At 33.2% G+C, this 12,500-nt stretch overlaps 1 protein-coding gene across 1 annotated transcript in view; it reads right to left on the reverse strand.

Annotated features, from left to right (window-relative positions):
• LOC135215544 (metabotropic glutamate receptor 2-like) overlaps positions 1 to 12,500 on the reverse strand; it is a 55,906-nt gene that overhangs the window by 21,305 nt on the left and 22,101 nt on the right. Inside the window, exons 3-6 of the mRNA XM_064250377.1 lie at positions 4,025 to 4,179; positions 1,136 to 1,306; positions 511 to 655; positions 1 to 4 (exon numbers count right to left, since the gene is read on the reverse strand). The exon at positions 1 to 4 is cut by the window's left edge and continues 125 nt beyond it. Coding sequence (XP_064106447.1) covers positions 1 to 4; positions 511 to 655; positions 1,136 to 1,306; positions 4,025 to 4,179 — 475 coding nt within the window. The remainder of the gene's footprint in view (positions 5 to 510; positions 656 to 1,135; positions 1,307 to 4,024; positions 4,180 to 12,500) is intronic.

Consider the following 12,500-nt stretch of genomic DNA (forward strand, 5'->3'; position numbering starts at 1 on the left):
ACGCCTTTAAATACAAACGAAATCTGTCCTGATCTGTGTCACCACGAAGTCGTATTACATTGAGTATGCATGTAGAGATTAGTTAATTAAATCATGTGAATTATCCTTTTTTTCTCCCTGCAGTATGCGTTTATTTAAACGTATGAAAATGATATTCAAGTTAATAGATAAATAGTAGGTCTTTTCTCGTATGATTTTTTTTCGCATTTTTTATAGATAAACCAATGTTTTTAGCTTTCCTAAGATATAGGTTATGCTTTAATTTCTTTTTAAAGGTACATATTTATAAAAACTTAAGAAAAATGGCACATTTTCATATACAGTATGTCCTTAAAAGAGAAATATGAAGTATGAGCTCTATTCCATATATTAAAGAATCATTTGTAATCTGAGAAAAAACAGCTGATTTTTTTATAAGCGCAACAATCATGATTTAAGCAGCTGATTAGAAAGCACGTAATATATTAAAACCAATAAATTTTTTTGAAATTTGAACTAGAACACTCTTACCTCTCGCTCTCTGCTTCTGCAGGAGCTTCTTGACAATCATGTCATACGCCACTTCTTCGGCAACTCCCGAGTCCTTGACTAGTTTCTCCTTCACGGCGATGCAGATGTCATTTATCCCTAGAAGACCTTCCAGTTCCTCGAAGGCCTGTGGGAAACAGAAGGGTATGGAAAGAGCAGCGATGATTAACTTGTATTGGGGTTTAGTGACTGTTTGAACAGAATACCACACACACGCATTATAATAATAGGATATATTATATATATTATATTATTATATTATATATATATATATTTTCATATATTATTTTCTATATTACTCAGGTAAAGTCAGTGGGACTAAAATATTGTAGTTATGGTGCCTTTAAAAAAGATTTTCACAGAAACTATATATATATATATATATGTATATATATATATATATATATATATATATAATATATATATATATATATATATGTGTGTGTGTGTGTGTGTGTGTGTGTGTGTGTGTGTGTGTGTGGGAATACGTGCCGAAAAGACTGAAGTTCTAATTGCACCAAAAAAGTCCGCTTATACATAAGGAAATAATAGCAGATTATTCAGAGTAAAGGAAGTAAACACAGATGGATTGAAAAAGACAACTTGCCTTTATTCCGTAGTTAGATTCCTCGTAGATAATAGAAATGTAGGACCAGTTGAGCAACTTGACTATTTCCACCATAGCTTTGACTTGGTAATGGTCGGATGGAATGGTCCTCGAGAAGTATTCAAATCGCTGTTTGTTGCTTAGTTCGGGAGACGTTGAAAAGAAGCTGACCTTGAGCGGGAAACAGAATCGAATTTCAATATTATTCTGTTTTCTAAAAGATTTCTTTGGCTGAAGAAATCAATGTTCCTTCAGAAATCTATTAAAGATGGCTCCTTTCGCAATTAATTAACTTTATTCTTGGACTTTTGAGCAATATTCTAACAGTTTAGACCCATATTCTCCATTTCATTTACTTTTATGCAGAAGATGAGCCATTGATTTGAAATTCAATCTTCCCAAGAATATGGCGTTCATTCGAAAGAAGTAACAGAAGATAAGGGAAATACAGAAAGAGGAGAGCAGTTATTAGAATAAAAGTTAAATTAACATATCAATTAATAAATAAAATGCAAGCAATTACAGTTACGTTAAAAATTAATAACTTATATTTGCGAAATAAACAAGAATGATAATCCAGACTATATCATTTACTCTAAGTCAAAAAGCTGAAAATATTTACACTTAACTTTGCCAAGAAGTTTTTCAACAAATCAATACCATTTGCTATGAATTTCTAGCAATAACAATGTAGAAGGTGATTGCTGTGAAGTCTGATATTTTTATGTATATACGGTTCCATTCTAATCCCCCGTGCACTACCTCATTCTGTTCTAGATGAATATTTGCTATATTCAAAATCAATAATCAATGTAGAAGAAAATTAGAGAAATAATTCAGTCAGAAGAATTGTAGCTAATGGTCGTGACGAAATAAATTGCCATTTATGTTTTCCATATTGTTTTTACTCAGAAATGAATACTTTCTTTGAAATTTCCATAAAAGTTAATTAACAGTAGTTGCCATCCCGGTTATTATAATGTAAGTGTTTGCGCTTGTATGTGTGTGCGAGTATGAGGTTTCCTGTGTGTGTGTGAGTTTGTGGGAACGAAGAGAGAGAGAGAGAGAGAGAGAGAGAGAGAGAGAGAGAGAGAGAGAGAGGAAAGTCTGTATGTGATTAGGAGGGTAAATGTAAAAAAAAAATTCCGTTTCCTGTAGAGACATTACATAATTAGCAAATGTAATCTTTTTACAAAACTGGCTTTATTTATTAATCTGACATATATTTATTAATCTGATATTCATACTTTTAGCATTAAAAATTTCAACTCCAAAATCTCCTTGAACCAGAAACCCTATACCATCAGGGAACGAGAGGGAAACAGGAGAACCTTCTCTATCCATCCCAATTAAGGAAAAAGTCAGAGAAATAGCGGAGTGTCGTGTTTACAAATGAAGATAGAGATTATAATTATCTTGGGAGAGAGAGAGAGAGAGAGAGAGAGAGAGAGAGAGAGAGAGAGAGAGAGAGAGAGAGAGAGAGAGAGAGAGAGAGAGAGAAAGAGAAGAATTTATTAGAGTAGATGGGATTGAGAGGGTACTCTTGAAAACAAAACCCATTAATTTTGAAATTAAGTTACATTACATCAGCATCAGCAATTTAGAGTTCTTCTTTAAGACAAGATTCATGTTGATGAAGTTGTTTATTATAATAAGGATTGCTTAATGTTAAACTCTATGAAATATCCTTCATGGATTTGACAGAGTATACGAAAAACTTCTTCCTAGTTTTAAACTAGAGACTTCAAATTTTTGTACGTTGGTGAGGGAGCATGAATGCTAAATACATACACACACACATTATATATAATATATATATATATATATATATAATATATATATATATATATATATGGTATATTGTATGTAGTATATATATAAATATATATATATATATGTATATATATAGAATATTATATTATATACGTATATGTGTAGTTGTATGTATGTATAAATATATATATATATTATATATATATATTATATATAAATATATATATATATATATATATATATCATATATATATATATATATATATATATATATAATATATATCGAACTGTACGTTGGTGAGGGAGCATGAATGTTAAATGAATACACACTCGTGCATATTTATATATATATATATATATATATATATATATATATATATATATATGTATATATATACACACACACCTATAATATATATATATATATATATATATATATATATAATATATATATATATATATATATATGGGCTAGAATTTAATAAACGCAAAAGTGGGCATTTTATGGATATCAACTGTATCTTCTTTCATTTGCTATAATTTTCATCTCTTACAGAATATGGCAACTAAGATCTAATTGTCTAAGATTTAGCCATTTTTTATAGACGATATAAAATAAGTCATGGTGTTTCGATCTCACATCGTATGGTAATGGGGTATATAGTATATTGAACTCGTCAGAAAACTCTTGGTCGTTAAATATCAAGAATAGTTTCTTCCAGCAGTTTTATAATTTTTTTTTTTTTTTTTTTTTTTTTTTTTTTTTTTTTTTTTTAGAAATGTATGATGACATCTGATCATAAAAAGAAAATTTTTGAAGACTGATTTTCACGAAAAACTTCATAAAAAATGAAGGATTATGATGGTAGGATAGGCAGAAATCGTGAAGAGACTGTACCATGGAAGCACTAAATTCGCGGTTCAGTGTGAACAACAAAAGAGGCGTGAGAAATGTATGTGGACTATGATCGGTTGAATCTTTACTTATATGGACAGGAGAATGAAGATCTACAGTAATATATGTAAGGCAAATAATATGATATCGGTTATTTCTAAAATAAAATCTACAAAAGAAATTAATCAATTTGGACGGGAATTTTGTTTCGAAAAGCTCACCTGGGGAATCTTAAATAGTCTAAGAAGATTGGCGACCTGGATAGAAGTCACCGACGAAGCTGCTCCCACAACCCCAGAGATGACCTTGTTCCTGACCTCAGGGGATGACCCATCTTTGCATTTATACTCACCATCGTCAATATTGCTGATTGAACCTTAAAATAGATAAGATAACATTCAAGGGAAATCATTTTACCATGCTTTTTATATACACCATGGTCAGTACATCCTTGGATATGAATGCTATTCACGTTTCATTATGAATAATAAATAATATGGTTAAGGATATAAAAAGTCTCTGTAACAGAGATCAAATTTACGATCATATGTTTATTTATAGTTTCTTATTTTTATTCATATTCGAATGTCTGTTTGGTTTAGTTATCAAAAGTAAATTATGTCTTACAATCATAGACGTTTATCGTAAATATTAATTCATCTAGGAACAAAATGAATTAGTAAATTTCATCTCGTTCGCCCTAGTGTCTAACCGTAAGCTACTTCCACTTTTATAATAAACAAGCATAAACCAGGATTTGTTCTCGCTGGAAAAAAAATGACAGAATAAGAAAAATGGGGAATTTTTTTCCAATTAACAAGACTCGAGCACCTTTCATGTTCTGCAAATATCCCTGAATATTTACCAAAAAGTCATTTGGACGATGCTTTGATAAAATAAATAATTTTCCATTGACAAACGTGATCAGATTTTTGGAATAACTAGAATCACTTCCATTAATAACAGCAATCTAGCGCACGTACATAAACTCCTTTACGTGGGAGTCGGTGATTGAAAAATACATAAATCTTTAGGAATATTGTTTTTGAATGAAAATTATAGTTTAGGTCAAATCATCTGAATAGGACTGGGAGTAAACAAGCAAGCAAGATACTCGAGAAAAGTTTGATGTTACATGTCAGTCAAGTCTGAAATTTTCTTCTTTACCAGAGGATTTATCAAAGCATGAAATATCTGAATTTTTCTGACATTAGACATAATAGGCAATCGCTTTAAATAATACTCACTTGATCAATACAGAAATATACTGAATGAGTCAAAGTCTAAAATTAATATTTTGAAATTTGACTGTAAAATCTAATAAAGGTTAGGGCCGTATTGCCTCTTTAGGGTGTAAATTTTGCCCTTTTTTTCACACATTGCCTAAAGGCAGTTGTTTTTCCATAGAAATCTTGTGATTTGTGAAGAAAGTTATGATTTGCTTCCTGATTTTCGGCATTTTGTAGATTTCCTTAGTGGTCTACATAATGATGGATTCGGCACTGACGCTGAAAACAAATGTGGACGCAAGCTTGAAAAAGCAGAAGATATCTGGAAATGAAACTCTTCCTGAGATTACTGTCAAATAACAAATACTTCTTAGAATAAAACAATCAAAGTTGAACTTTTCGAAGAGAAATTAGTTTCGTGCACATTTAATGACAGTTTTAACTGTTTACACAGTATGTGTAACAAAAGAATCATATGCCTGAATGATAAACATATTGCAGCACCAGTAGTAACTATTGAAAGAGAAGATCACGTGACCGCTAATGATGAGAGAAAACTCTTGAAAACATGAAGAATGAGGTTGCAGCATCAGCTCCAAGAATTTACAACGAGTTATTGACCCGTTGGTGAAACTGTAACTGAAAAAGAATATAACAATATCTGCGTTCTTTGGAGGAAATCCTCATTGGAATGGAGGCGAAGATAAGTTGCAGATTTGTATAATGATAATGTTATTATAATAATGAAAAAAAAACTAAAACTTTTTACATCATTTTATCGCACTATAGATTTGGTACGAAAGAGATAAACACGGAAACTTGGAAAAAAGACAGGTGTGTGCTTGCCAATTGTTAGTTATAAAACAACTTTGTTATGGAATACCAGGGGTAACAGAGAACTCGGTAAAAAAAAAACCTGAAAGTCTAATCCTATATACAGTACAAAGTACAATTTAAGAATTATAGGAAGCAGGTACGATTTTAGGAATTATAGGAAACAGGTAAGATATAAGATTATAAAGAAGAGAAGAATTCTGTATTGGCGTACAAATACATTTCGGATACAGATTTTTATTATGATGTCTTGAAATTATTTTCTTTCAGGAATAATGGGATATGGTTTTGACCTTAGTTGTGCAGTGATTTCAGCGATTTATGATAAATAATAATTTGGAACAATCATTTGAATGATGTTTTATGAAAAGTAAAATAATGCTCCAAAATGTTTTGACAACGATGATTGAACACTAGAAGTATTAGCTAGCATACGTTATTTTGTTTGTACACTATGATAAGTCAAGGGGAAAGTGGAATGGAATGATTAAGCAGATGTAGTAAGTAGTTTTGTTTAAATTTCTAACTAATACATTCTATTGAGTGCCAGGTTTTTAAACGGTTTGTTGTGTGTAATTCTGCGAAGTCCTCATAGTCTTCCTTCTTTTTCCAGGTTATTTTCTGGCAAGAAAAGCAGTAATCACCACAGTATTTGCGACGAAAGTAGAGAAAACTAAGTAAATAAAATCATATTGGATCTATGCATTTTCAGAGTATTTACTGACTAGCCTTTGCGTTACAAGAACAAAATGAATTATTTTTACGAATGATTATAAAAACCCTCACTGCCATTCCTTGTAAAATTGTAGGTCCTCCATTCTTGAATTACTTACCTTGAATTGAATGACCTAAGAGGTTCTCTTTGGAGATATTCAAAACAAAAGTCCTAGAGCACCACATAAAAATGAAAATGTGCAGATCTCTCTCTCTCTCTCTCTCTCTCTCTCTCTCTCTCTCTCTCTCTCTCTCTCTCTCTCTCTCGTAGAAGTTTGCGTTTGCTGGTGTGTAGTGGAGCGTCTGACATGGGCCTGGTTATTTCAGGTCATGTGTTGACAGAGGAAAATTATATTACAAAAGATGCTATGCTAGATAAAATGTTAACCTGACTCATAGAATTAATGTAAAAGTTCTTGATAAATTACCAGTTCTTAAACTTTTGTTTATTTCATAATACTGAAAATGAAAAATGTATAAGTATTTCTCAACAGAAAAGAATATTAATAGCAAGTGAAAGGTGAGATGCACCATTGCCAGGCTGGGATAAGCAAATTGAAAATTAAATACTTATATGATATCTTTCTGAGTGCCTCTTGTGTGATGAAAACGATCTATTGCAACCACGTAATCCCAAAAGGATTTTCAATTTCCTTTGAAATTAACATTTTACGTTCTTTCAGTATAGTCATCAGGTTCAAATATAGGGTTATTTACATAAATTCATCTTATCCATAAATCATATTTATAAACCTTGAACATTAGATTCATAAACTATTTGACGGATTAAAAAGTACGCATAATTTCTCGATTTTAAAAATATTTCCTAATGACAAGTTATTTTTCATAATGCCGAGTAGCTTCTGAGAGAGAGAGAGAGAGGAGAGAGAAGAGAGAGAGAGAGAGAGAGAGAGAGAGAGAGAGAGAGAGAAAATGTAGGTACTGACCCATTTATAGTCCATAGCCTAGATCAGAAAAAAGTATAATAACTTTCGTTCCTTCACAGGTAGTTTATGTAACTACACACCAACGACTTTGCCATCCCTGTGTAAAAACACCTTTACCTCGTTGGCAGTTTGTTTTATCACCCAGACACCTCATTCTAAACTTCGTTGAGCTGAAAAACAACTACCATTCTTCTTTCTGTTTGTTGTCATGATGTTCACGCCAGCACTCCCAATTAACTAACTTGGTCGAAAAGACCTATCTTCCCGTTTTTATTTTATCTCTGGGGAAATTCTCTTTATTGACTCCTGTCATCGAACATCAGCTAGTAAGTTTACGCTTTCCACTTTCAATAAGCTTCTTTTCCATTGAATTGTCATTACGACGCTTATTTAGCTTAAACCTTATCTCATCCTCATCTCCTCTGACATGAGACCTTTCAAATTCCGCATACACTCTCTACCCTTACAAAAACACTCGGCCATTTGCACACGCCTGTTCATTTACAATAATTGTATCATACGTGCCTCACATTCTCTATGAAAACCGTAACATGCTCCTTTTCAGGTGTACTTATGTTTCATGTCATTCAACATTCAACATATCGTTGTGTAATCTGCTTACAGAAAACTTGTAATGATGCAGAAATAACTCACCGTAGTACTCACTTAATTCTAGTTTCATCTCGAAATGAATATTTCTTTCATTTCAGCCATTCATATTGCCTTTCTATTCTTAAAGGCTTTGTAATTCCTCTCACATCTTCCACTAATACTTCAAAATATTATTCTCTTGTTTATATCAACAACGCAATTACTTTGTTAATGTATGTAATTTCTTCATTAGAATTTTCAGGTATGATAATATAATGCTTAAATGTAAACAGTATCTTTTCACTTACATTTTCTAAGACCAGCCTGCGTAGTTATCTTTTTTCTCTGGAACATATTAATTTATTTAATGTCTTCTTTTGGAAGAATGTTTAGTTTAAAAATTTTAAAAATCTCACCCTAATTATCCCCCAAATATTTCATTGAGTTTTCGTAATAATCGTTTTATCTTTTTATATCTCATCTTTCTCCTCTCTTTTCCCGATCTACTTTTCCGTTATTTTTATAAACATTAATTTTATTTACTGAATAATGAAATTACCAATCCAGTTTGGCATTAGTTTTCTTTTTACAAACACGACCGAGAGAACGTTCTTATATTATTGCTGATATATTCATATAAACAAATTGTTTTTATTGGGTTTTTATCATTCGCATCTGTGTACATATTTGCACTGGGCGTTTTATATTTCAGTGATTAGAGTCCATGATAAAAAAGATCACAACAATTCTATTATTGATAATGTGTTGATATAACGAGAAGATTAGCAGCAAAATATATACCCATCCACAAAAATCGGATTGAAAACTCATTTTGAGGATTTTTGCGTTCCACAGCTAGGTACTACAAAAATTTGATTTCATTGTTTATTATCTGCCGAATGATTTCTTGAATTTGGAACGAATTAATTTTGTTAAAAGCAAGTGAATTATGGATATGACTTATCGGCCATAAACGTTCAAATAAAATCTGTAAAATTATCCATGACCCATTCCAAGATATTAGGAAAAATATGTAAGAATTGAAGCTTGCCTAGGCAGACAGACAGACAGACAGACAGACAGACCGCTTTCCTTATGGACGAAATAGATAAAGACGGAAAAGTCAGTAAGAAAAGAAGGGTCTTCAAGCTGAAAAAGAAATAATGAAAATTTCAGACCATTTCCTAGTTTCTCTTTTTCCCTAACAAAGTTACCCATAATAGTTCGACGTGGCTCATATTTCTACTAAACCAGTTTCACGGAATCCAGAACAGAATCGCTGTTTCCGTTACCTATTTGGCAGAAGCCCTTACCATTATGATCTCCTTTATCACAAACCAGGGACGTAAGTTCATAGTATTTTCCCCCCTGATATTGACCTTATGATAGGTAATGAAGAATTTTCTTATAGACTTAGTTCTCTTTAAGATATTACTGAAAGAAAGAAAGACATAAAAGTCACATACTTATATATCCACATTTATATTGCACAAGCAAATATTTCTACATTTTTCTTCGTCCCTATTTATGACTTCTAAGAAGCAGTTCTGTTATTCCAAGACCATATAAAACCACTGTTTATGCAGTTATGGTTAGTAAAGTAAAAGATTTTTATGTTGTTAGTTTGTAATGTCAGTTTAAGAAAGCTATTAGATACTTGAAGGTCCTACAATATGAACAAATTCTTATTTTTTTTTTTTTTTTACAAAACTTTTATTCAAATTATATTAGGCCTTTGAGATTTCTGTCATACTGCTTGTCTAGTGATAGGTATATGGCGATCACATGTCTACTCACCATGAGAATGAAAAGAGAATAGAATAACAATTTATAAATTAATTCTTTTTGTTTACATCGCAAAAGCATTGGCATGTTTTAGCATTAGGGCTGACAGGTTGTACAACCGATTAGTGTTTCTGTTCTAAACTTGAAGAAAGCCACCGAAAATATTAAAAGGACAAAAAGTGATTTTAACCAGGATAGGAGTAATAGGCTAACTTGTACTGTAAAACAAAATTATTCATTAGAACTAAAATGAAAATTCAAAAATCTGGAATAGAATTCTAAAGTTTGAGAACAAAGGGAAGGAAATAGTTCCTTAAAACGACTACCGATTTCCACAAAACAAATGAGGGAAGAGGTAACCTGATAGGTGGTACGAGGCCTCTTGACGGAGCATTAATCAAGATAGTACGTACAGAGAGAGAGAGAGAGAGAGAGAGAGAGAGAGAGAGGGGGGGGGGGGGGGGGGGTTGCCGAGAAGGCAAATACCAAATTGGTTAGAATGGGATAGTTAATTATACGAATTTCCCTCAGCTGAATCGTATTGAAGAAAGAACTAAAAGGTGAAACTCCTAAAGCATGGAAGCGATGCCCCAGCCAGGATGAAGTCCAACAATAAGATTACCACTAAAATTTTAAGTAGACAGGTATTTCACTTAGACAAGTGATCTTCAATGAGTAAAGAAGACACTTGAATACCCAATATAACAAGGAAAATGACAGTCTTGATAAAATTTTCCTGGAAAATAAATGAAGAAGTGAATTGGAACGGAGATAAAGGAACAGATGGAAAGTGGTTCCTGGGGGATTTAATTTGAATAAATTGCAGGATCCCAATTCGGTTAAGCTCTCGGGGTCGAAGTTTATCGACAGTGTAGGGGAATTCGGAATTGCATGCATCCGACAATAGAGGGATGGTTGGTAGATGAAAGAGGAAAGATTGTAGAGGATTCAGTCATGGATAGGAAGGGTAAAAAGGAGTATTAAATAAAAAAAAAAATCCTCGAGGAAAATCAGGAGTGATTTAGAAGGCTGCAGACGTTTTAAGTGTGAAAGGCAGGTATTAAGGGTTAATAAAAACATATGATTAAGCTAACAAAGGGTATAAGTCAAACCAAAAGCAGGAAAGTTTGACAACCAGAGCCTTTAGCAGAGTCTGTTAAGTGGCTTCGACACTTCCCACAAGGGAGGCAACTACAAATATTTCTCCCCCCCCCCCCCCCCCCCCCCCCCCCCCCCCCCCCCCAACCCCCCCCCCCCCCCCCCCCCCCCCCCCCCCCCCCCCACCCCCCCCCCCCCCCCCCCTCCCCCCCCCCCCCAAAAAAAAAAAAACACGGATTACGAAGATTTTGAGACATGTTTTCCGACTGTCAGTACAAGTGCATAATTATTATATGATAATCGACTTGGAATATCACATCAAGCTTTCAACGATAGTAGCTTCAAGGTCGATAACAGGAAAAGAAGATTTTTAAGAAGTTTTTTTTTATAAAATAAAGTAAAATTTTGTGATAAAAAAAGTAAAATTTTGTGCTAACCTAACTTCCCCTCATCTTAGGGCATATTATATAAATCTTCTCCATTCATCCAGCAGTTTCTAAGTCATACTCTCCTCCTTCCTTCCAGTGCGTCTTTCTATTATAAGCTTTTGCTCAGCATCGCCTCAATTCTTCCCACGAAATATGCTATCTCAAGAAACTCCTATCCGTCCTCTTACCTCGCTAGTTTTGCCGGTTCTTCATATTTCAGTTTTATCATCCTCTCAATCCTTCTTACTCAGGTATCTTGCGTAAACAGTTCATCCCAGAAGGTACAATATTTTCCGTTCAAACTTCATTTTCGTAAACTATTTTTCCATTCCACAACTTGTGCAAAGAAGCTAGCTGCTCTCTTGTTATATCTATTCTGCCAATCTCCTTATCCTCATCATGTTACCATCCCAAGAGGTCAAGCCCTTCTCTCTCATATCCCTTCTTCCACCAACCAAAATAACATTCATTACTTCTTCTTCCAGCTTTTGCTTGTCCTTCACAACTTCGTTCTTGCGTCGTTATAAACATTACTACATTTTTTTCAAGCTATGAACAGGACATACAATAGTTTCTCTTTACTTCCATACTTACTACTCAATTGTGCCATGGCTAACAGTTAATCCACAACCCTCCATCGTGTTTTCGGTGGTACAATATTCCTTTCCTTATACCTGCTTCTGTTATTTGGCTCCCTTCCTGAATTGAGATCTTAGCAGATATTCCCCTCTGCCAATCCACGTAAAGTAGTCATGCCGTTACAGTCACTTCTATTACCTTTACTGTTGTAGTAGAAAGGAACAGTAATACCTCTCATCCTATTGTCTGGAACCTTACTCTCAACTACATACCCTTTTGACCTTATATATCTCGGCTAGCATATCCCGAGGATTATCAGATTTACAAAAATCACGTCCGTTTTCGTATATATTGTCGCATGCCTTTCATCTATTCATAGTCATCAGTTCTTATTCACCACATTCATATAATTACTAGAATGGTTATTAAAGATACTCTCTCTAATCACTACTCTCGAAGGGTCCCCGTTGTATTGCGTCAGTCATTATTATT

Source organism: Macrobrachium nipponense, chromosome 5, assembly GCF_015104395.2.
Source record: "Macrobrachium nipponense isolate FS-2020 chromosome 5, ASM1510439v2, whole genome shotgun sequence".
In the NCBI taxonomy this organism is placed as follows: domain Eukaryota; kingdom Metazoa; phylum Arthropoda; class Malacostraca; order Decapoda; family Palaemonidae; genus Macrobrachium; species Macrobrachium nipponense.